Here is a 27041-nt window from a genome sequence, read left to right on the forward strand (position 1 = left end):
TTCTGAAAAGTTTGCTTATTGCCTTGTTTGAGTACATCTGGCAAATAAGATGTGAACAGGTGTCGTGTGAGAGTTGTGTGTGTGTGTGTGTGTGTGTGTGTGTGTGTGTGTGTGTGTGTGTGTGTGTGTGTGTGTGAGAGAGAGAGTGAGTGAGTGAGTCAATGACCTCTGACTGCAGAGTGTGTGTCAGAGAGGACACTGAACAGATAGAGAAAGTGGAGACAAACTGGTGTAGTATGAGACTAAAAAATGTTATTTTCTTTAATCACATTATTTCACTATTAAAGAATTATTTCAATGATTCCTACTCAAACATCTGGGGTACAACTAAATTTAAATGAGCGGGTACGAGGGTCTGGTTTTGTGGGAGGAGTTGCACGCTGCACGGGATTGGTCAGACCGGGTGGTTGGGTAGAAAGAAAAGGCGGCAAAATTGAGGAGTCAAATGAGGAGTGTATTTCTGACCCTGGGAGGAGTTTTTTTTTTTTCACCTTATATCATATTTTGTCAGAAAGTTTTTCCTGCATGTTGGGGGGCGGGGGGGGGGGGTGGGTGGTGAGGAGGTGTAACCTCTAGAGAATCAACCAATGGGAGGGAGTGGGAGGGGTGAATGAGTGGGTGAGTGAGAGAGAGAGAGAGAGAGAGAGACACACACACACACACACACACACACACACACACACACACACACACACACACACACACCCGAGACCCATACGCAAGTTTGAGTATGACTACATGACTGGCAGCAGAGCGGAGCGGACATTAAAGACTGGGTGGTACGTATTCGTTTAAGACTCGGAAGTTTTATTTACTTTAATCACTTGAATATTTCACAATTACATTTTTTTAAGTCAATAAAACTATTTTGAGGATCCCTCAGTGTGTTTTATTTTATTTTCATATAATATTGTCACATCATAAATCATATAATAATAATAATTATATATATATATATATATATATATATATATATATATATATATATATATATATATATATATATATATATATGGAGGGTCAAAACAAATCAAGCAATAAATCATTTTTTTGACAGTTTGTAAATTCCATTACTCTCTCTTAGGCTTTCTAGGTTTATATGGAGGCTGTGCAAGAATTGTAAAGTGTGATCAGTTATAAGTAATGAGGGTTCAGGGCTGTTATGTATTTTGTACATTTAGCTTTAGATTTTATACTACAGAACTGATGGATTTACAATTTGTACAAGCAGAAATGTTCAGTTTCCTGTGTGTCAGTTTGCTGTGTGTCAGTGGTGGTAATACAACAGCTTAGTCTGAGGCTACAGGGCTCTGTAGGTGCAGTGTTTCCTTTCTGAAGCAAGCAAATTGCCTTTTCTTTTAAATACAAATCAATCATTTTCTGTGAGAGAATCAAATAATTGCAGATATCAAAGAGGTGGGACTTAGTACTGTGAATCATACACTACATGTCCAAAAAAAAAAGGTCACCACCTGGATTTAACTAAGCAAATAGGTAAGAGCCTCCCATTGGATAATTACTGCATAGGTGATTATGTTTCAGCTGGAAACAAGTTATTTAGCCCTAATTGATGCAGTGAGTACCTTCTCAGTTGTTAAACAACCATATCGAAAGACACATCCTGTGGTCGTGGAAAAGATGTTAATCTGTTTCAGAAGTGTCAAATTATTGGCATACATCAAGCAGAGAAAACATCTAAGGAGATGCTGAAACTACTAGAATCAGGTTAAGAACTGGCCAATGCCTTATTAAAAAGTGGAAGGACAGCGGGGAAACATCATCTTCGAAGAAGGAATGTGGTCGGAAAGAAATCTTGAATGATCGTGCTCGGCGATCACTTAAACGTGTAGTGAAATCAAATCATAGAAAAACAACAGTAGAACTCATGGATATGTTTAATAGTGAAAGTAGGAGCATTTACACACGCACAATGCGAAGTGAACTCAAGGGATTGGGACTAAACAGCTGTGTAGCCTTAAGAAAACCACTTGTCAGTGAGGCTAACCGGCAAAAATGGCTTCAGTTTGCTAGGGAGCATAAATATTGGACTCTGGAGCAATGGAAGAAGGTCATTTGGTCTGATGAGTCCAGATTTATCCTGTTCCAGAGTGATGGGTGCATCAGGATAAGAAGAGAGGTGGCTGAAATGATGCATCCATCGTGCCTAGTGCCTACCGTATAAGCCTGTGGGGGCAGTGCTATGATCTGGGGTTGCTGCAGTTGGTCAGGTCTAGGTTCAACAACGTTATGTGCCCAAAGAATGAGGTCAGTTGACTATCTGAATATACTGAATGACCAGGTTATTCCATCAATGGATTTTTTTTCTTCCCTGATGGCATGGGCATATTCTAAGATGACAATGCCAGGATTCATCAGGCTCAAATTGTGAAAGAGTGGTTCAACAGCATGAGACATCAGTTTCACACATGGATTGGCCACCACAGAGTCCAGACCTGAACCCCATTGAGAATTTTTGGGATGTGCTGGAGAAGACTCTGTACAGTGGTCCAAATCTCCCATCATCAATATAAGATCTTGGGAAAAAATTGATGCAACTCTGGACACAAATAAATGTTGTGACTTGCTTGTGGAAATGATGTCACAGCGAACGCATGCCGTAATCAAAGCTAAAGGCGGCCCAATGAAATATTAGAGTGTGTGACCTTTTTTTGGTCAGGCAGTGTATTTTCTCAATGATTCTTGAAACTTGGTGCTCAAACAACCAGAGCTGAAATCTAAATGTCTTTATATGCCTCATGTCAGCCACAATTCCAGGGTGTTTATACTCTAATAGAAACACCTAGTACAGTTAGAAAGTACAGCCTATCTGTTGCCATGAATATTTTGTGTTAGAGATCCACTATTTTATCACTGGTCAGTTTCTGACCACATGACCCAGGCACCTTGGACTAAATATGGGGAGATTAAAATAAAGCACAAACAGAACGTCATATTTTATTTCTGAGTGTTTCAGGTCTGTGATCTATTAGTGTTGCATCAGTGGGTTCAGATTCATATTTTAGATGAGAATAGCATTCCATATTTGTCTAGTTGATTGTATTTTTATTCATAGTACAATAGTTATTGGTACAGACCAGTCACTAAGGGTAGTCAACATTTCATGCATACTATAAATACACAAGAGGTTGGTTTACCTGTTACTTGGAGTTTGACGTCTATAAGATGATGACTGCTGATGCAACACCTGTACTGTCCCCCATCCTCTTTAGTCAGACCAGATATGAATAGAGAGAAATTTCCTGGAGCAGTAACCAGCTGAATTCTATCAGTGTAACGGTTTGTCTGGTCAGTTGACTAGATGACTTTAGATTCTTTATAAAAAAAATAAATAAAAAAACTCCATTTGACAGTCTTTGGCTCGGCCAGCAGTTCAGTTTAAGATCTTCATCAGTTTTATTAAAATATGAATGGATTATAAAAATCTTGTATTTGTATTTGCACATACTCATTCAAGGTTACCCAGCACTAAATCCTCCACTAGGTGGTGCTACTGAGAAAGAAATACAGTAGGGATACTGTGACGGAGGCATTTTGCATCAGTGACAATGTGTATCCTTGTTAAACCTTCGCTGATTTATTACTTTTGTTTTTTAATGCCTTATCTTATTTTCAAAAAACATTAAATGTATTACTGCACAAAATCACACTACCAATGAGCATTCATCTTTGACTTTTTGATATGAAGCATTATCTAGTGCTCGAGTCACCTGTTCTTGCACTGCTCTCTCACTTTGTTTTAATATTACAGACGAGTGCAGCACATCAGAGCGATCCTGGAGAAACGCTGGCATGTGAACTCATGCAGGATTTATCCTTAAAGAGCAGCTCTGACCCAGACATTGTGAGACACTGAAGCTTCAAATCAGAACCTTTAACCCTTTAATCCTTTAAATCATGTACTCAAAGTAGACTACAAAATCTTTTTAAAATAATGCTATAAGGTATTACAAGTGCCCATAAAGACTTGATGGATGCAAAATGTTCTGAACATTCATAATGCGTTAAGTGCTTTGTATGAAAGGTCTTCCCTTTTCTTATTTATAATGTGCTATGTCTATTTATAATCACTTAATCATGTAAATTGCCTTTTACTTTAAATTATTAATTCCTTTAATGTTTCTTTTAATTTTGCATTGTATTATTTAAATTGTTCAACGTTCATTTATTTTTCTTTTTAATTTTTGCAAATAAGATGAGAGATCTCAGGATGTAATAAGCTTTATTATTCATTCTATACCCTGTAAAGCTCTTTATAAACTGGGTTTAAGAAAGTGCTGTACAAGTTTACAGTTTACAGTTTTTGTGCACAGTTTACATTTTCTGACTACCATATTTGTGTAAGTGGGTTCATTGTAAATCTGCAAGTGATTTGAACTACACTAATGTTATAACTCTAATTCTTGGTTTGCCCAGATAAACACTTCCTGCGTCCTGCCTCCTTCCTGGGGTTGGTGAACCTTTGTTCGGCCCCTCCCCCCAAACGCGCGCGCGCGCGTGTGTGTGTGTGTGTGTGTGTGTGTGTGTGTGTGTGTGTGTGTGTGTGTGTGTGTGTGTGTGTGTGTGTGTGTGTTTATCCGTATGGCTATGCCCTCCCTGTGTTTCACACCTGCTCCTTATTGTGTGTCATTAGTATGCATGTATATAAGTCTTGTGTCTGAGTATAAGTGTTGTCGATGTTTAAACCCGCTTAGCCTGCTAACCACTTAGATGTCTTTTGTGTATCACAATAAATGTTTGTTGTGTGTAACGTGACTCTTCCTCACATCCTGCTTTACCTCCTCGCATCACAAAAGCAGGCCTTAAAAAATGGAGCTCTGCAGCCATCACTTGTTGAAGCAGTGTGAACTGAAACTGTGACTAACAGCTCAAAGAAAACTAATCATTCACCATTCTATGAATTTCACAAAACAACTCTCAGGTCTGCTGTGTGGTTCAGTGCAGGAAAAGGGCAGCTGTACTGAGTCTCCTACATGTGCTCGGATATGTAATGTTCTTCTACTCTTTACCAGAGTGCAGCCTGCAGAAACATATAAATTAAACAGTAAATTAAGGTAATCAGGATAATCCTTTTGAAGCTTTATTGTGTATTTAAAATTAAGTCACAAAATGCAGGAGTGACCAATGATTATTTGTGAAGCAAACATTGAATCAAATTCTGATGAGAGGAAAGATGAGAAAGACTCACCGACTCACACATAAATGTACAGTTTCATATAAAATGTAGTTTCGTATCACTCAGCATTAAGAGAGAATTTCACACTCACCTTCAGTGAGATGAAGCACAGTGAAGAGAAAACACAAACTGAAAACACCACTGACCTCCCAGCACACACTGACAACTCTACACCCACACACACACACACACACATATATTTCTATACAAGTTCACAATTAGAACAGGTCTCAGTGTGAAGTTCTCTGTACGATATCCAGTAATCCATCTCCTGCTTATCTGCTCACCTGGTAGACAGGTAGTGCACGGTGCTGGTAACACGAGAGTCACGGGTTTGATTGAGAACACACATACTGTCATACTGATAAACATGTGAGATGATATTGATAACAACATCTGCCTTATACTGTACATGTAAACATGGACTGTGGGTGTGATAAATTGAATGTCTGACAGAATAGACCATTTGTGCCTTCAGAATGAAGGAAGAAAGCTGAAAAGACCCTTTAAAATGGGGCAGTGTTCAGTGATGTAACAGCTGAGAAAAGCATGCTACCCTGCCTGTGTCCTGCATTTTGAGGTGGCTTTTGTGTGCAAGCATGTTAATGAACCATATGGGTTCAGGTAGAATAGAGCGAACGCAGCGTGCTGTCAGTCTTAAGGGGGAGTGTGTACTCACCTGTGTCCTCACGTCTCTGCTCTCCCTCTGCCCACATCTCTGAACTACAGAATGAAACCAGACAGAATGAGGCACAGTAAGCACAACATGTGTGTGTGTGTGTGTGTGTGTGTGTGTGTGTGTGTGTGTGTACCTCTGTATCTCCAGTAGATAACTCCAATTCCTAACAGCAGCAGCAGAACAGGATAAAGGATGAAGTGATACATGCTGGCAGAATCTGAATCTGTAAGTGGGAAAATATAAATAAGGATGGAAAGTGTGTGTGTGTGTGTGTGTGTGTGTGAGAGAGAGAAAGAGAGAGAGAGAGGGAGAGAGAGAGAGAGAGAGAGAGAGAGAGAGAATGTGTGCAATGTAACAAATAAAATGGGAATAAATGTTACTATTTCACTAAAGACACAGCCGAGGTTTCACATTGTATCTTCACATCTTATCAAAACGCATCAGAACTATGACCTCTTACCTTTATCTGGGGTCTCTGTATTGTGTGTTCCAGTAGGTCTTTGATATGATGTTGTAGTTGAAGGTATTGGTCTAGTCTGGACTTTGGTCATTGGAGTAGAGTTTGTAGTGAAAGTGGGGGGAGAGGGAGAGAGAGAGAGAGAGAGAGAGAGAGAGAGAGATAGAACATTGCATATGGACTAAATGAAAACAGCAGCAGGTTCATTTACCTGTAATATCAAGTAGCACTCTTTTGACAACCTTACTGTTCAGGGAACACACATACACTCCTTTATCCTCCTCAGTCAGCTGTGATATGAGTAGAAAGACATTTCCTGGAGAATAACTGAGCTGCTGAACTCTGCCTGTGTAACGCTGAGTCTGGTCAGTGGGGTAGATTTCTTTGTCTCTGAAGGTCCATTTAAGAGTGTGTGGTTTGGTGTGTAGTCCAGTCCAGGAGCAGGGCAGTAGAACAGACCCTCCCACATGACCTTGTAGATTCTGTCCAGCTGTGGATGTATAACTGGAGTTTTGGTGTTTATATCAGGTAAAACTCTCAGGTCTGCTGTGTGGTTCAATGCAGGAAAAGGGCAGCTGTACTGAGTCTCCTACATGTGCTCGGATATGTAATGTTCTTCTACTCTTTACCAGAGGGCAGCCTGCAGAAACATATAAATTAAACAGTAAATTAAGGTAATCAGGATAATCCTTTTGAAGCTTTATTGTGTATTTAGAATTAAGTCACAAAATGCAGGAGTGATCAATGATTATTTGTGAAGCAAACATTGAATCAAATTTTGATGAGAGGAAAGATGAGAAAGACTCACCGACTCACACATAAATGTACAGTTTCATATAAAATGTAGTTTCATATCACTCAGCATTAAGAGAGAATTTCACACTCACCTTCAGTGAGATGAAGCACAGTGAAGAGAAAACACAAACTGAAAACACCACTGACCTCCCAGCACACACTGACAACTCTACACCCAGAACTCCACCACCACTGTGGACACACACTGACTCCAGAACTCTCTCAGCAGTACTTCAGTCCAACAGACCCTAATGTCCACCCAGCAGAGAGGAACTGGGATCAAATGAGCTTGGCCAGACCTCTTCTGTTCTTTAATGTTCTCATCAGCAATTTCACAAAACCAAACACATTATTGTTTATTTAATGTTTATTTAATGACATTTTGCACTATATTGGACTGTTTGCACTTGTGTAGCATGTTGTCTGTTGCACTGTTGTTTTTATGTTGCACTATGGTCCTGGAGGAACATTGTCTCATTTTTGTTGTGTACTTGTATATAGCTGAAATGACAATAAAACCTCTTGAACTTGCTACGTGGGTCCTGAGAAGACTTGCTGTTACTCGGTTATAACTTCACTTCACAGCGCACACACCCACTCTGACCCAGCTGCTGTCCCTGTGAAATGCACATGCATGGTGTGGCCACAGCTGTTTCCTGCACAAACCTGTTTCCTACTCACACTGTGTTTTCTCTGTTTAGACTGACAGACTAGAAAGCACACACAGGCTTTCGCTGGTAGTTCATAAACATGATTTGCTATGGGTTCACACATTTTCCCCAAATTTCCAAATACAAATATTGTCAATATTGTCAAAATACAAAAAGGATGCAATGTTTACAGACCTCAAAAATGCAAATAAAACAAGTTTACATTAATTTTTAAACAACAATAATAAAAATAATAATTCCAAAATCAATATTTAGTGGAATAACCCTGATTTTTCAACCACAGCTTTTATGTGTGTTGGTTTGCTCTCCACCAGTCTCTCATTGCTCATTAAATTAGATTAAACAAGAGGTGATGACCCAGTCAGAACCTCATTAATTATATATGAACATGTGTGTGGGTGTGTGGGTGTGTGTGTGTGTGTGTTTCTAAGTGTGTGACCAAAAACATTTTTTGCAAAGTCACCTTTTGTGAATAAAACAAAGTGGAGAGAAAATTAAATCTCACAAGCATTCTCACTAAGAAACAGTCCCTAATTTACACACTCTCGTACCTGGACATGCCTAATAATTTAGTCTCTCTTTCTGCCGAGGCTCACCTACCCCTGATGTCATGATGTTATTGAGCCTACACCCATCTCAGCTGCCATGGCTACTCCCTCCACCCACTGATGTCCCTTGCTGTAGCCCACCACACCTCCACCCCAGCCAACTACTTGATGGACGTTGATGGACGTTCTCTTGCGGGATGGGTTTCGGACACATGCACTCCATCGGGACAAGACTAGGACATCTAGAAAACTGGACTAGACATTAATTGCTTATTTTTTAAATTGTATTATTAGTTTTTTACTTTTGTCTTAAAATTGTTATTATTGTGGTGACTGTTGTCGGTCAGAGGAGGATGGGCCCCACCTTTGAGTCTTGGTTCCTCTCAAGGTTTCTTCTTCATGCTCTAGGGAGTTTTTCCTTGCCACTGGGGGCTTGGACTCGGACATTTGTAACACTGCTTTGTGACAATTTCTGTTTTAAAAAGCGCTACACAAATAAATTTGATTTGATTTATTATGATACACCATTCAAAAATGTCATATTCATGTGACACTCTGTTTAGGAAGTTACAGTTATATGGCTTTAATGCAGCTAGTAAGTCATTAATATGTCAACAAAAGAATAAATAAATGAATTGAACATTTAATATCAGTCTGTTCAGAGTATGACACACCTGAGTGTGTGCTGAGTTCCCAGTGCCATTACAGATTGCATCGGAGTATCTCATTTCTTGATAATCCTGCGGAAACCCAAATGTTTGGTTAAATGAAGAAAGCTGCTGAGGTCATTAGAGTGGAAGTAATGTCTGTGCATATGGAGTGTTTTGCAGTGTTAGCTCAGTGGTTAAGGTACTCAGCTAGTAATTAGAAAGCTGTCAGTTGCCACTGTTGGGCCTCTGTGCAAGGCCCTTAATCCTCAATCGCTTAAATTGTATTCAATTATAACTGTAAGTTGCTTTGGATAAAAGTGTGAGTTAAATGTTGTAAATGTTATATATTGGCTTTCTGTATTTCTGAACTATTTCTGATTGCTTACTTCTGTTTTGTGCCCCTCCTGGATTTGTCTGCCTGGATATTTTGTCTCTCTGGATTTCAACCTGGACTTTAGTTCCTCTCTGTGATGCTCCCTGGCTCTGTTTATCCTATAGTACTGGTTCTGATCCTTGCCTGAGTTTGACTGTGTTGGATTATCCTTTTCTGATTAAAATCACATTTCATTTTATCCTTGAGCATCTGGCTTTCTCTGAAACATCAGTGTCACTGGAGTGAATGTGACATTGTTCCTCAGAATCCCTGCTGAGTCAATCAGTGATTGATTAAACCATGAAGTTCAGAGCTGGATCACAGCAGAACTTAAAGCCCATGAATCTCAACAAGTAGCATGGTCGTGTGTGTGTGTGTGTGTGTGTGTGTGTGTGTGTGTGTGTGTGTGTGTGTGTGTGTGGGCTGTCCAGCCTTCCTGATCAAGTGTGTAGTGACCAAGAGCTGAATCATACACAGAATAACCAAGTGAGGAATAAATAAACAGAAATAAACAAGTGAGCACATTTCCACTCATTACTAATAACCACCTGGGAAATAAATATAACTTCTTCAGATATTATATATACATATACGAAGAAGATTCCAAATTCCACATCCTGAAAAGCACCTTACTTGTAAGAGATCTTCTTCACACTCCATTTAGGCATCACTGTTGGTACAACAGGACAAAAGCAACAAACACAACTGGCACATCTGGGTGATGCTGTTGAATGTGCATGTTCATGTGTTTTAGCACACACACCCTACAACACCAACACACTGTCCTCGTCCACCACTCAGGTCGCTGGGAAACTTTCCCACACAGGTGATTTGAAAGAAACAGGTCATAGTGTTAACAATTCAGTAAATGTCGCTAACGAGTTTGAGCTACATTTACCCTCGCATGTTGCTAACTTGCTAATAGATTACAGCTTAAGGTTTGGAGTGGAAATCGCAGATGTGAAGTTTGATTCCACATTATGTTCATCAGCCTTCACACTTAGGCTACCGTGTACTCTCCGTATGACTGCATACAGTGAACTGTAATGTGTATGGAGTGATTTGGGATGAAAACACATACCATTACACTCCTAATATTTATATTTTAGTATAACTATATAGGTAATAATGTCATATAAAGCTGTAGCAAGCCAACTGCCTCAGCTACAACAGCAAAATAAATTCACTTTGCAGAACCTTTTCAACGCAGCTCTACTGCCCTAAGCAACCACCTCCTATGACCAGCCTATATATGAACCCTTTCACACCAAGAATTGGACCAGAGTCGCCTGTTTGGGAAAAAAAGGTGATTTTCACATTTGGTGTTTTTGCTCGAGTCTGAGTGAGACTGTTTCCATGTCACTGATCTGGTTTCACACTGTGTACAATTCTGCAGAACCATCTGCTCTACTTTGGAGTTCAACCTCAGTCCTAAAGAGAAAGTAACAGACAGTGACATCCAACTGCTGTCAGTGAACTGCACCACACACACCTTCATGATGTATGTGGTTATCAGTGGGTATAAACAGAAACCACAACTCTCTGTCCTGCTTTGGCTCTTTATTTATGAAACAGCAATAGACTCTCACAGTGGAAGTGATGCGTACAGACAAGGGACGGCATTTGACTATAAAATGACCTGCTTAACATAAAAATGTGCTACAATTTAAAGATTAAATATCCAAAAATGCTTCAACAGAGATTCACAAATAAAATGAAGAAAAACCATTCTGCTGAAAAAATCCATAATGTAATAAAACATAATAAATTGTTTTTATTATTGTACAGACATATGATACTTGTAGGAAATGATACTTGTAGGAGTCACAATTATAGTTGCAGACTGAGAAAATTTTAATTGACGTTTACAACGTTTAACATTTAGATTTAGCAGTTAGCCTTCTTTCCCAAGCAGATGATGAAATCAAGAGGAATAAAACCCAAGTACTCTGGTTCTTGGAGTGGCTACACTGTAATGTTATCAGTCTTAGTCCTGCCCCTGTCACTGTTAGTCCTCCCCCTACAATTCCTAACTTATGCCAGTCTGAAACCACACCTGAAGTAACTAATTAGCAGTTAATTAGTAATTACCAATAGATACAGAAAATTATACAAAGACAGCACTGAAACCAAGACAGAAGAACATAACTACACTTCACTGGCTAGATACGATACAATACAAAAGTCTGTGTGTGTGTGTTCAGGTTTGTTAATTTAGTTTGATATTGACATATTCTGTATTATCTCCATTATCCATTGCTCTGGGTGCTGGTCTGGTGGTGTTTATATGGGCTACAGTAGAATACATCACATCATCCTGCAGAAAATATCACAATTACAAAATATTAGCACACATACATATAGAATAATGCACACCCTGTTGAGTGGATTAATACAAGTGTTAATATAATAAATGTATTGTATTGCAGAGGTGTTAACTGTAATACATTTAATCCATAAATGCACATGTAAATATAATTTATGCAAGCATGTGTGTAATCTGTTTTATACATTTCACAAACATTTAAACACTCACCAGCCACTTTATTAAAGACCTGCAGTCTGTAATTTAATATGTGCACATGTCTTACAGGTGTGCACCACTGTTTAGTGTGTGACCACAGGAGCACTGCTGAATGGATTCTACCTGGATGGTAGACCACTCTCAACAAACAAGTGTCTCTGCAGTGGTAGTGTCTTTAGGGCACGTATGAGTGTGTAACAAGAAAAGCAGTGTGTCTGAAGTTTATACACAAGCCTGTGGAACTGCACACAGGTATATAATGCAGCTAGCAGATAACGATGTAGTGTAAAGGTGATCCTAATAAAGTGGCTGAGGAGAGTAACCACATACATACATCACCTGCCCTTTTTAATACAAATGATAAATGTGTGTTGATCAATTTTTCTTTAGTTAATGAGTGTTTACTGAAGAGATCTTGAAAACTAGTCAGACCAAAATGAATTTTTCCAGTACGCAAAATATACCCAGATGACGTACTGCTATGGCCAAATAATCCAGTACGTGACCAGGCCTGTCTCCGTGGTGTACTGTATCTCATCATGCAACGGTGGTGGTAAATCACAAGTGGGTAGAACTTCATACGTTCGCATGACCTCTTAGTATGGTTTGTGTTTTTTACACACTGGATATTATGCATCATACTACTAAAGGGAACAGTAAACAGTATACAGTATATAATGAGTCCAGTATGCAGCATACAGTATGTAGTAAGCTATTTTGTATATAGCCCAAAGGTTTCTTGCCTCATGTCGGTGTTACATGAAGGGATTGGCCAGCAATTACATTATTTTCCTTTTCCCCGGATGGCCGAGACATGTTTTGCTCCTTTAGTTTAAAACAAAAGCTGCTAATGTTACTAACAAACTCTGGAAGCCAACAGCAACAGCAGGTAACAGTCGTTGTAATTAAGTTGGACACTGGAGGTCAACAGCAACCCAAGTCTAACCTTAGTACATAATGGTCTTCATACATAAGTTAGATCACTACATGTCCACAAAGCTTTCTTAACCTGCTCAAACCTCATCCAGATTGTAGTGACGAGTTTATTCTCTTTTCTAGTTCACAGTGAGTCATACTGCACAATGACTAGTTTGTGAGACCTTTATTAAGACCTGGATGCAGTTTGAGCTGGTTGAGAGTCATCTGTGGGCATGTATTTATGAAGGTTAGATTTGGGTTGCTGATGACCTCCAATGTTTGTTAGCAAACAAACAGAATTGCACTCAAAATAATTTTGTCTAAGGGGAAAAATAATGTAAATTAGACTTTTCACCTAAATACTCCTTTAAATGCCTGAGCTGTCTATTAAAATATTTCCCCTCTGGTGCTCTGAAACAGACACTACAGGTAACAGAAGCGTTACTGCATGTCACGTGGTCATCACTAGTTAAAGGCCAGCAGACAACTACTGTTAGCTAGTAGGTAGTGAATAGTCAAATAAAAAAGAAATACAATTAAAAAACTTTAGTCGACTTTAGTTTTTTAGCACTGATTCAGGCACAATTTAGGTACTTGCTCAATTTTAAAAGTATTGTTTTAGTAATGACATCAGAAAAAAACCCAAATGATACACAATCCTACTTGCAGAAAGTACGAAACGTGACATATGCCGTTTATCAGTCATCAGATTCATTTTCCAGACTGTTTGTTCACACCTTTTTATATGGCATGTCACGGAGACGTGTATCTGCATGGCTGTTTCTTCTGTGCATGTTGTTCATGGATTCTAATAAAATGACACCTTTTTGATAAACCATTTTGCATGACGCTGATATGACCTGTTAGCATGTTTATCTCCTGTCCCTCTCATCCCTCTAACCTTTCTGGCACTTTTCTACTACTTTGGTTGATTCATAAGTTACTTCTGAGTGCAGTGAGGTGTCTAAAAAGGCCCAGTAGCATAAAGGTACTGCTATAGAGCAGGTGATCATAATAAAGTCATCATCAAGCATATAGCGTACACACACACACACACAATGCTTAACATCTCTAGCTGCAACAGTCATAAGTGAATGACTGCTGAAAAGTCACTGGTAAACTACAGCACATTAGGCAAATAAAACTACTCTGTGAAACTACAGAATATTAAACAATTAACTGCTCTGCTAAACTACAGCATATTAGATGATGTCATACTGTCTGTCATAATTTAGCAATCAGAATCGACTGTGTGCACTGCAGTAAAGACTGTAGTGAAGTTCTCTGTGCACACAAGAATAAGGCCCTTAAAGTTTTTCCATACTTTCAGAAACACATGACCTCTCACGAGTACCTGCATAACTTTCACTGGGTCTCAACATGCAGAAACTAATCACTAATCCAAGCTCTGACACTGTAGAACAGATCTGTGCACTGAATCAGAGTTCACTGATATTATAACATGGATGTGTGACACTCACCCGTGTCTGCTGATCTCTCCTCTGTCCTGTTTGTCCCTCTCTGTTCACTTTCTGTTCACGTCTCTGAACTACAAAATTAACAGATATGTATGAATTTATTTATATACAGATTTTATTATCAAGAGCATCTCACATGTTTATCAGTATGTGTGCTCTCTGGGAAGCAAACCCATGACAGTGTGTTATCAGCACTGTGCACTACCTGTCTACCAGGTGAGCAGAGGTCTGTATTACTGGATAATATTGTACAGAGAACTTCACACTGAGACCTGTTATAATTGTCTGTGAACTTGAATAGGCGTGTGTGTGTTTGTGTGTGTGCGTGTGTGTGTGTGTGTGTGTGTGTACCTCTGTATCTCCAGCAGATGACTCCTCCTAATCCCATCAACAGCAGTAAACCCCCCACACCAGCTAAGATGGTATGACGTGTGTACAGTGAAGAATTCTCTGCAATTCCTGCATGTGGGAATGTGGGAAGCAGAATTAAAATATGATGTATTATTTGTCACTTTTAATATTATAGTGTATGAATTTCATAACAAGCATTCAATATAAATGTTTTTTTTGGCACAAAAACAAAGAGGATAGAGCATGAATGAGTCTCTGTGTCTCTACAATCTGAAATTACAAATTTTGGCATTATACTTCATTGAGAGTTGACAATATTGATATTGATTATTATTGATAATATTAGTAATTAATTAAAGTTGACATTGTCAATGTCCTTAAGACTACATTATGTTGTCGGAAACATCACAGATGAAAAACCTTTAACCATTTTCAGATGTTATTGTTGTAGTAGGTTTAGAATGAAGCTGTTGGACTTGTTTTGTCAGTGTGCGCTGGAGTTCCAGACATTTGTTAGTGTCTCTCTCTCTCTCTCTCTCTCTCTCTCTCTCTCTGCCTAGCCGCCCACTTCACCTCCTGTAACATCTCTGTTGTACTGGAACTGACAACCTTTGTTATTCTACCAATCCCAGTGTCTGCCTTTGTCTGTCCCCATTCCTGTCTTTGTAACTGTCCCAATCCCAGCTGTGGTTTGGGTTCCTGTTATCCCGTATCCCGTGCTCCTACTCTCAGCCGGGCTCCCATCCATCCCGCTGCCCAAGCTGGAACCCACTCGTCTCCTGTCCAGCCTGCTGTCAGGTCTCTGGTTGTGGTACAAAGTCCTGTTTCCACCCCTCACCCGATGGACTTTCCCCTTTTTTTTCTCCTTTCCCACCTGTCCTTGTCCAGGTTCTCCAGACCCTGCTGTGTGATGCCGGGCTCGGGCTCCCTTGTCAACTGTTATGCACGTCAGGAACCCCGTGTTAAGGAGGGTGTGGGTGCTACTGTAACACCCCTCACCACCATCACACAGGAGCCCCGTGTTAAGGAGGGTGTGGGTGCTACTGTAACACCCCTCACCACCATCACACAGGAGCCCCGTGTTAAGGGGGGTGTGGATGCTACTGTAACACCCCTCACCACCATCACACAGGAGCCCCGTGTTAAGGGGGGTGTGGGTGCTACTGTAACACCCCTTCACCACCATCACACAGGAGCCCCGTGTTAAGGGGGGTGTGGGTGCTACTGTAACACCCCTCACCACCATCACACAGGAGCCCCGTGTTAAGGGGGGTGTGGGTGCTACTGTAACACCCCTCACCACCATCACACAGGAGCCCCGTGTTAAGGGGGGTGTGGGTGCTACTGTAACACCCCTCACCACCATCACACAGGAGCCCCGTGTTAAGGGGGGTGTGGGTGCTACTGTAACACCCCTCACCACCATCACACAGGAGCCCCGTGTTAAGGGGGGTGTGGGTGCTACTGTAACACCCCTCACCACCATCACACAGGAGCCCCGTGTTAAGGGGGGTGTGGGTGCTACTGTAACACCCCTCACCACCATCACACAGGAGCCCCGTGTTAAGGGGGGTGTGGGTGCTACTGTAACACCTCTCACCACCATCACACAGGAGCCCCGTGTTAAGGGGGGTGTGGGTGCTACTGTAACACCCCTCACCACCATCACACAGGAGCCCCGTGTTAAGGAGGGTGTGGGTGCTACTGTAACACCCCTCACCACCATCACACAGGAGCCCCGTGTTAAGGGGGGTGTGGGTGCTACTGTAACACCCCTCACCACCATCCTCCTCCCCATGTGCTCCTTTGTTTGTTTTTGTTCCTCCACATGCTTTGTGTTGTTCATGCCCTCACACAGGGGTCCTGTGTTTCCCCTTTCACTTACCCCCGTCACCTGGGTCTAGTCTCACCCTCATTATTTACCCTATAAAGCCCAATCCAGTACAACCCCTAATGTGTTATTTTGCCTTAATCGCTTGTATGACATTGTGTATGCAACATTAGCACAGTACGTTCATGTGCGCTTTCATTTTCATTAAAAACAAAAACGCATCAAACCAGGCTAAGTCACGCTTGCATCCTGCCCCACACTCGTTAAACCAATGCGTGTTACCTCCATTGGAAGTGGATGGACTGAATGTCTTCTAACCTGTTGGAGACGTCATTGTAGTAGTAGGTTTAGTTGAAGCTGTTGGACTTGATGTGTCAGTGTCCACTGGAGGAGGATTTACAGGTTTATATGGAGCCTCTGCAAGAATAGAAAAGTGTGATCAATTATAAGTAATGAGGGTTCAGGGCTGTTATGTATTTAACATGTTTAGATTTTGTACTACAGAACTGATGTATGTACAGTTTGGCCAAGCAGACGTGTTCAGTTCTCTGTGTGTCAGTGATGGTGATACGTTGACTAAGTCTGAAGCTGCAGGGCTCTGTAGGTGCAGTGTGTCCTTCAGTCATTTTCTGAGAGTGAACGAATTAGGGGCTCCTGGGTCGAGTCTCTCTCTCTCTCTCTCTCAGTGCATTTCAGTTCAGTAAGCTTTATTGGCATGACCATATACAACTATAGTATTGTAGTATTGCCAAAGCAGTATTATAACATGAACATTACACAACATTACAACCTTTGCAATTATGGAAATTAAGAATTCTGTTACGATAAAGAACTTGAAGAACTGTAATTGTTCTGAAATAATAATAATTGGAAGAAGTAAAAGGGAAGAAGTGAAAAGAAAGAAATAAATAATAAGGATGGAAAATAATAAATACTTATTAAAAATAAATAGTTAGGTAACTTTTATAAACTGTGTGTGTGTGTGTGTGTGTGTGTGTGTGTGTGTTTGGGTGGGTTAATCACTGACCCTCATCTTATGGCAGGCAGATATGTATCACCCAGCTAAAGCGCTGCTTTCCTTCTTTTCGCCCAGTAGGATGGGCAGTTTGTCAGTGTTAGACAGACACTTAAAGTTGGGGTGGATTGTCTCAGATTTTGTAAAGTAAATTTGCCATATTTGGATGAATTTTTCACATTCAGTGAGGAAGTGCAGCTCTGTCTCTACAGTGTCATATTTACATTGCTGACAGAGTCTCTGTTCTCTGGGCAGCCATGACATTTATATCAGCTGGTCTGGACGGCCAGGCTGTGTTCTCTGAGTCTGGACTTTGTCAACGTGGTTCTGTGTTTAATGTCAGTCACTGTGTACAGGTCGTCTGCTACAGTGTACTGACGTTTTAGGGCCAGATAACGCTGCATTTTGCTTTGTGCTTGTGTTTGTGTTCCAGTGGGTGATGTAGTTTAGTTTGTGAAGTGTAATAATTTGGTTTGGTCTGATTGTACTTCGGACTGGTCCTGATGTGTTAGTGTTAGTGTGTGTTAATGAACAGCACCAGCTGTGAGAGGAGACTCTTCTCTGCTCTTATTTTTCTTTTTTTCTTTTTCTTTCTATCTCTCCCTCTCCCCCTCCCTCCTTTTCTCTCTCTCCATCCCTCCTTCACTCTCCATTTATCCCTTTCTCTCTCTCTCTCTCTCTCTTTCTGGGAGTGAATGAATTAGGGGCTCCTGGGTCAAGTCTCTTCCTCTCTCCCTCCTTCCCTCCCTCCCTCTTTCTCTCCTCCCCTCTCTCTCTCCCTCTTTCTCTTTCTCCCCCTCTCTCTAGAGCAAATGAGAACAGTAGTAACTAAATAAGGAAACTAAACAAGTCGTGTGTAATATGGGTATACAACTGACTAGAACCTAAACAGGACAGAAGACAAGAGTCATTAACTACAGGCATGAAATACAAATACAAACAGAAGATGTAACTAGAAACAGACAGAAGTAGAACTGCAGATCCTGCCGCTGGATAGATTTTTTGTTTTATGTAGTACAGTAGTTATTGGTACAGATCAGTCACTATATGCAGGCAACAACATTTCATACATTAAATACACAAGAGGTTGGTTTACCTGTTACTTGGAGTTTGACCTCTATAAGATGATGACTGCTGATGCGACACCTGTACCGTCCCCCGTCCTCTTTAGTCAGACCAGATATGAATAGAGAGAAATTTCCTGGAGCAGCAACCATCTTAATTCTATCAGTGTAACGGTTTGTCTGGTCAGTTGGGTAGATGACATTAGATTCTTCTATAAAACTCCATCTGACGGTTTTTGGCTTGGCCAGCAGTCCAGTGCAGTAACACGGCAGCAGGACAGACCCTCCCACGTATCCACTCAGCACTATGGGAGGATTCACAACATCCTTGCAGACTAGAGAGAGCAGAAACACTGACATGTTACACTACTTTTATGAAGTAACCTGTACAACCAGTGACATTCTTCTGTGAACCATCATATGAAGACAAAACAAATACATTTGGGAAATGTTTAACATCCTTTTGTTACAGAATTTATGCAAGTTTATGCTCTCTGTCACATGCATTAAAATATAAATGGATTAGAAGAATCTTGTAGAGTCAGTGGTTCTAGCCCATCTGGTGTAATACACAGTTAGTGTTAACCATCCTCCAACTCCAGTCATGGTCAGTGTCTGACCACTGAACCACTGCTGGCTGGATATCTTTCACTGTCAGAACACTCTCAACCTACCAGTAGCACTGAATCCAGTAACACTGCTGTACCTGAACCAGTCATACCAGTACAACACCCACTACCAAGCCTCCAGCACTGTACGTGTGCAGAGGACTGACGTGTGCAGAATGGTTCAGTATCCACATATACTGGGATATCTGTGGTCAGAAACTGACCAGTGATGTCCTGGGTGCCGGGTGACACACAAACTGTGTAAGACACCAGGTGGACACAGTCTGTAATTATACCTACACATTCACTTATTAGAGGTACTGAAAGTGTTCAGTGAGGGCAGGTGAAATGTATGTTAGTTGTGTTTAACTCTTCTAGACTGGTGACAGAGGGTGTCTGGTGACTAATATCTGAGGATAATGTGGTCCACATGATAGATACATAAATATGTAATGGTGTTTCTCTATTTTTAAATGTGCTGTTTTTGAATTTTAGTAAAATGTGAGTTATGTGTGTCTAATAAAGTGTGTGGTGAACGTATTTATATTACATTTATTTGTATGTTTAAAAAGTAAGTTCATGGTGGAGAGCCAGGCTAAATCGACTTACGAGGTTTTCATTGGTATTAGGAATGTGGTTGCTAATAATGTTTTACCTGAAATATAAAGTCTTAGGTATGTGTATTCATTGTCTTTAATATAACACCTGTAGTCTCCCTCATCCTCTTCAGTCAGCTGTGATATAAGTAGAGAGAGATTTCCTGGAGAATGAACAGTACCCAGCAGAACTCTGTTTCTATACTGTTCACTCTTACTGGAGATCACATTCCATGAGTTTCTGTTTGTGTTGCATTTCCTCCAGGTGAAACTCTCAGGTTTGGTGTGTAGGTCAGTGCAGGAACAAGGCAGCAGTACTGAGTCTCCTGTGTATGCAGTGATTTCGGAGTTCCTGTGATGTTCTAGTATACAGCCTACAGAAACACACCAATAGATGACATTCAGTATGTGATAATAATGATCAGATGTCGCTTACCAAGTGAGGCAACTAGTAAATCTGAACAGATGTGAGCACCTCAAAACATGTAGTACCTTCCTGTTCTTGAAACTGGGTGATGAAGCTGAAATGAAACTCCCATATGACTCTGTTGTAAATTACTTTGTACTGAAAGTGATGCGTTTGCCCTGGTCCTGAAATAAAGTGTTCCATTTTGATGTTTATATGATTGTGAATGTCTTAAGTAATGCCACAAAACTAACAGTTAAATAAAGGTCAGAGACAATATATGTAACTCTGATAGAGCATCAGTGTGGAAGCCTTCACTAGAATTCTTTATATTAAGTCAGCAATCGTCACGGAACGCTCCCCTCGCCACTGGTCACGTGGTACGGCCCACCGCCTGCAGTTGAAGTCACTTTTTGTTTTGTAACCACGCCCCCATGATGGCACACACCTGTTCCTGGTTTAATGTTGTGTGTGTGTGTGTGTGTGTAGTTAAACCCCTGTTGGTGTGTGCATTAGTGTTGGTCATTGTTTGTGTTGCTAATCCTACGTGTATTCATGTTAAACGTATATGTTTGTGTTGCCGTCGTTAGTGTTCCTGCAGTGTTACGTGTATTCGTGTTATCCGTTTATGTTGTGTGAGTGCCGTCGTCGTAAGCGTTAAGTATCAATAAATGTCTGTCATAGTCGAGGGAGTCTGTGCGTCCTGCTCTGCGCCCTGCGGCACTCCAGCTGTTACAGCAATCAAGTGGCACATACAACAAATGCTACAGATTCTTGAAGTGCTGATGTTTGTTCAGTTTTCCACCTGATCTCACTGAGTTTGTCTGTGTGTCTAGTGAGGGGTCTGGTGTTGTCTGTACAGGCAAAGGTCTGAGTAACAGAAATGATCCAGTTAGATTCCCATTCTAATTAGATTTCTATTCCCATCATGTATGAAGACTTAAGCATCGGTCACATCTAACTGCCACCTCGCTCATGTTTTCACATGGGTGGAGCAAAATGAGGAGATTATAGGCGGTCTTGGTATTGTGTAATTTTGGGGAACGTAGTCCTTCAGAAAACAGCTAACACTACTTGTGACATTGTTCTAATAATTAGTATAAGAATAGCAGCTGCTTTTCTTTCAGAAAGAAGCAAGTAAAGCTCTTGCCCCTTCAAGTGAATGAGGTTTTTCACCAGGCAGATTTTTCTCGTGTTCGGTGTGAAAGATTATTTATACTGCAGATTTAGTGTCTGATGCTGCCTTTAAATTTAACCTAAATAAGATGCCTTAGCAGGCAGCATATGTCATAGGGAGTGATCTGGAAGCATATTGCTCAGTATTTCCATAGACATTCCAGAAAATTCTAATTTAAAGCCTCAACCCAACCAGCTACAAAATTAAGATAAAAAAAAAGAGCAAAATTACAAGACTTTGTACATAAATGCTTCATGAACTACAAATTCCATAATGCCCTCATACAGGTAGCTGAGATATGTGTACACTGAGAGAGACTGAGCTACAACGTCATTTGTCATGGCATACTATGTCATTTCAACCAAGAAAATCATAACATATTCATATGTGTAGGCCAAACTCTCGACTATGAAGTCTTGTTCTTGTTTGCCCCAACTGTTGTGGTCATCTGTGGTCTCTTACAGAGATATTGTTCTTCATCAATTGTTATTCAGGACAGTAAATCACTCTACCAGCTGTGGGTTCCTCTCGGATGTGCTATGACAGGGATGCTGCTCGTATGTGGTCACTCTTTGATTGGTCAGTGTTGGACAAACTCTGCTGTTGATCAATCAAGATAAGACTAAAGAAATTCTGAACCATATGGAGTTAATGCTGGAGCAGAGCTGAGAGTGGAGCTGGAGCAGAGTTGGTGGACTGAAGACGTACATTTGGAGAACTCTCTCCCTTGGGCTTGTGCTCTCTCTCTCTCTCTCTGTCATACTCTCTCTCAGTCACATTCTCTTTCTGTCTCTCCTTCTCTCTCTCTTTTTTCTGCCTGGAAGCCCCAGCAGACATGCTCTACTGTTCCTGGTCACCCACTTCACCTTCTTTAATGTTCATGTTGTCTTTCTCTCAATCCATCTAGCAGTTAGGTAACATTTAGAAAGTATTTTCTGTGCCACATTTCTGTAACTTATTTACAGAGTTTCATTATAATATCTATTTTATTCTAATTGGTTTCATTATAATATCCATTTTATTCTAATTGGTTTCATTATAATATCTATTCTATTCTATTGTGTATCTACTTCTCTTCTGTTATGCTAATTAACTCTTTGCTACATTGAACTCATGAAGCTCGGCTCTCCGTGTAGTATTTGTAATGAGACTGATGGAGTCCAGACACTCGCAGATGACGTTAATCACTTGATAATTTATTAAGAGAGGAAGTCCAAAGCTGTAGTCAAAATTCTCTGCACTGGTGGATTGAGGCTGAGTGAAGAGCCAGCTATATTTTTCTATATATTTAGACTGCTGACACCAGTTTCCTGTAAAGTATCCAATCTCTGCACTGTAAGTTTAGTAGATCAAACCCTATGTTAGGCTGGCTGAACCGCTGACAAAGCAGGATGTATTAAGACTGAGGAATTATAGAAAGGTGGTTATGCATATTCTCATAACACATGCTAGACAATGCAGTAGAGCATACTCTTCAGAATATAAATTATAATTACAGGCATAATTTGGAATCAGATACATTTTGTAGTTTTATGTGCATTAAACCTTTGCCTGCACCTCTGCCTTTGGTTGTAGGTAAGTGGGACAGAGGTAAATAATTACAGTAACAAGCTCCAAATATGTCACTTGTAATGTCAAACTGACATCAACATTGACTAAATAAACTTTTATGACTCTTTGTTTACGCCCATTTGCAACTTGCCATAGCAAAGCCTTGCTTCTTATTTTAGATGTTTCAAATCAAAAAGCTAAAATAAGAACACATTAGTGATTTTGATCCAGCTGGTCCACCTACATTAATGATCTGCACACTGTGCAGTTTTCAGAATGATAATGTAACGCAGAGGCAGACAGGACTTTACACACATGTGTAAACGAAAGTTCTTCATTTGCAAAACAGGTGGACACAACGGCAAAATTAACCAAATGATGCAAACTAAACACTGATTAAATGGAACACCAAAAAGGGAGAAAAACGATACAGGAACTGTGCAGAAACAATAAAATTGTGATGTAACATTTAATACTAAGACATCAAAGCTCGTATCACACTGTGTACCGAAGCCTGTATCAGTTACTATTAGTACTAAAGTGAATAATACCATTAATATTACCACTAAAGTTACTAACAACACGTGACTAATGATGGTCAAAGCTTCAGACGTCACTGAAGCACAGGATGAGGGTGAGACTGTTTCATAAGTTTGGCACTGTCCTATAACTTGGAAGCTTTATCTTTTTACTAAAAAAAATTGGAAATGCGCCAATTATAGAAGGTAAAAGTGAGAGTAAATGTTTCATAACGCCAACCTGTTGTTTTTACATAAAAGGTAAACAATGATTTTACACAAATTATTTCAGAATTTAATTACTAAACATCATTACTGATCATCCATTTTTTTTTATGACATATGAAGGCGGTGCAGTGTTGTATTGTTTATAATGCTGCGCAGTTTTGAATCTATGGCTGCTATAATTTCTGAAAACCACCAGGTGTCGCTGTTTTGTCACCAGCTTTCAATGCTCCAATGCTTCGAATCCTTCAGCAGTACAATAAGGAAGAACATCAAACGCCTCACAGGACTTCGTCTGCACATCATTACCAAGAAGGAAGTTAAACAGTAAACACTAGAATAACGAGCAGGCTAATAACGTTACCAAACAACAATAAACTCACGGGAGGACGAGACCGCGCACGTTCAAAAACCCACAGCCAAGACGATAAAACAAGGGATATTTATACAAAGATTAAAGAATGCAAACTAGACAAAGATGAAAACAGTGACAGGAAAACCAAACGAGGGGTCGGAACGGAACAGAAAAACCAAAACAAAGAAGCATGTGTGTTAAAAACCTGAGAAATTCTTACTTGAACTGCACAAGATATTTGGTACAATTAAAGGAGTATTTGACCATCACTGAACTAAACGTTACTGGTAATGCGCACAGATGACAGCACAACAACAAATATGACAGCAGAAAGTCTACAAGTAACTCAGACAACCAAGACTTTGCTAGTGTGGATACCTAAGAAAACCTTAAAGCTGGATTTATCATTTGCAGTTGGATTTGGATCAAAAACAGTGTTTTACCTTTAACGGTGAGTCTGATGTCTTTATATTTCTGGTTTGTAAGATAACACCTGTAGTCTCCCTTATCCTCTTCAGTCAGGTGTGATATGAGTAGAGAGAGATTTCCTGGAGAGTGAACAGTACCCAGCTGAACTCTGTTTCTGTACTGTTTACTCTCAGTGGAGATCACAGTGTGACTTAAGTCTTGGAATTTCTGCCAGGTGAAACTCTCAGGTTTGGCGTGTGGGTCAGTACAGGAGCAGGGCAGCAGTACTGAGTCTCCTGCGTATGCAGTGATGTCGTCTGTCCTCAAATTCCCTACCAACATGCAACCTGCAGAAACACACCAGATAAAGGCCTTCACTATTAAACATGGCTGCACATGTACATGTAAAATGGTTATTATTACATATGACATAATTAATTATTATTATATGACATACTCCATTATTATTATATATGACATACTTAACTATTATATATGACATACTTAATTGCTCCAGGTCCAGTCACCTGATGGTACTGATGGTACCAGCCAAATGATGATGGTACTGGAAATCACTAAGAGATTTCCCAATAGATGTTGGTATGATGTATGCATGACCATCAAGTTATATGATTTAAATGTCTGATTATATTGATTATAGATTGTCTCTGCCTCCCTCTCTCTCTCTCTCTCTCTCGCTCTCCCTCCTTCCTTCTCTCCCTCTCCCTTCCCACTAAAGTTATTACCACTAACATTACCACTAAAGTTACTAATAACATGTGATTAATCTTGTTTGAAGCTTCAAACATCACAGATCACAGGATGCAGTTGAGACTGTTTCATAAGTTTGGCACTGTCCTATAACGTGGAAGCTTTATCTTTTTATTAAAAAATTGGAAATGTGCAAATTATAGAACCCAAAAGGGAGGGTAAATGTTTCATAACGTCAACCTGTTGTCTCCCAGTATAGTTTTGTACTATGTTTTCACATAAAAAGGGAAACAATGATTTTAAACAAATTACTGCATAATTTAATTACTAAACATCATTACTGATCATCATTTTTTTGATGATGGAGTGTTGTATAGTTCATAGTTCTGCGCAGTTTTGAATCTATGGCTGCTATAATTTCTGAGAACCACCAGGTGTCGCTGTTTTGTCACCAGCTTTCAATGCTCCAAAGCTTCGAATCCTTCAGCAGTACAATAAGGAAGAACCCCAAAGGCTTCACAGGACTTCATCTGCACATCATTACCAAAAAGGAAGTAAAGACACATCTGCAGATAAAAAAACAGCTGCATTCCACAACACACTACACACAACTCCAGCAGTAACGCTGCTACACATCTTATACACTCTACAAAACTACAGTGTACTGAACGCTCTGAAAACTGCAGCCCAGACTACAGTCTGCCTGTGGGAATCACCACACAACTATGACCTGGAACTCTACAACTCTCTCAGTAGAACTCCACTGAAATTCTCCACCCACTAATGTCCACAGTAGAGGGGAAGTGTGTTCAAGTGCAAACTAAATTATTCCTCCCCATCTTTCTCCCTCACATACAGACTAAATATAACAGTGAAACAGTGTCTTATATTTTTCCTTTATTTTATAATTTTCTTTGGTGTCCTCTTACAATGTTTTTGTGGCGTTATCTTCCAAAAAGAGTCATAATTCAGTTTTACACAACCATTTTCCAACCTCTCTTTATCCCTTGGAATTAAACAGGCAGTTTCTGTTGCTGTGCCTTTAAGATGTAAGATAAATGAGCTCTGTTCTGATTGGCTGCCCTGTATTGTGCTTCATTTAAAAAGCACTAAGAGCTGAAATATGTCTGAAAACTGCAATGTAGGTGTTAGGGGTTAAACTGCTGTAGGCCAAAGAGGCAGAGATAAGTAAATGAGCTGGTTCTCATGACATCAGAGAAACAGTGATTTCAAAACAGGTTATTTTTACAGATTATATTCTATATATAGACTGTAAGGAATTGGAGAGTAAACAATGTGTTTTGAAAATGTAACAATATTTACATATTACTTAAAAATTATTTATTTCAATAAAGTGAGTGACATTCAGTTTTCCATGGTAGGGGCCCTTTAAGGACATGGGCCCAGATATGACTTTGGCAAAACCAATAAGCAGAGTCAGTCTGCACTGTTTGTATTTGGTACCTTTTGTGGTGCTGTGGTTGTTAAGGTGCAGTTCCATCTCTGAATCAGCATCTCACCTATTCCCCTTCAGTCTTGTTGTTACACTTGTATTCCACATTATGTTTGAGTTACTGTTTCTTTTCAAGAACACAGAAGGTAAACACATGTGCTACAGTTTACAAACTTGATGCAAATTCCTGAACGCTATACAAATTCAGAAAACACTTTATTCAAAATGACGTGTGCTATATTTTGGAAATGCGAGGCAACTTCAGAAAACAGTTCCGTTGTGTTGTGACTGAGTTTGCAGCATTTCTGAAGTTGCACTGCATTTTGGATCTGTAGCAAACGCGTTTCCATTCTAATGAATTTGCTTTTTTTAAATTTTTGCATTTTCTGCACAATGGGTCTTCACACCCACCGTAGAGCTGGACCTGGATACCTCACTTGTCTTGCCAAATGTATTTATCCAACACTAGTCCAACTCTATATCCT

General features: G+C 40.0%; 1 protein-coding gene across 1 annotated transcript; it reads right to left on the reverse strand.

Annotated features, from left to right (window-relative positions):
* Positions 1 to 10912: 10912 nt before the first annotated feature.
* On the reverse strand, positions 10913 to 26713 carry LOC145660254 (netrin receptor DCC-like). Its single transcript, XM_081724592.1, has 8 exons — positions 26568 to 26713; positions 24428 to 24739; positions 19812 to 20126; positions 18581 to 18883; positions 16788 to 16886; positions 14639 to 14746; positions 14291 to 14358; positions 10913 to 11684 (listed from the first exon to the last, which is right to left on the reverse strand). Exons 1-8 carry the CDS (start codon positions 26602 to 26604, stop codon positions 11577 to 11579), a joined length of 1350 nt encoding a protein of 449 aa, XP_081580718.1. The 5' UTR covers positions 26605 to 26713; the 3' UTR covers positions 10913 to 11576.
* Positions 26714 to 27041: the final 328 nt, after the last annotated feature.

This window comes from Electrophorus electricus, chromosome 2 (assembly GCF_041902795.1).
Source record: "Electrophorus electricus isolate QZ-2024a chromosome 2, ASM4190279v1, whole genome shotgun sequence".
Lineage (NCBI taxonomy): Eukaryota > Metazoa > Chordata > Actinopteri > Gymnotiformes > Gymnotidae > Electrophorus > Electrophorus electricus.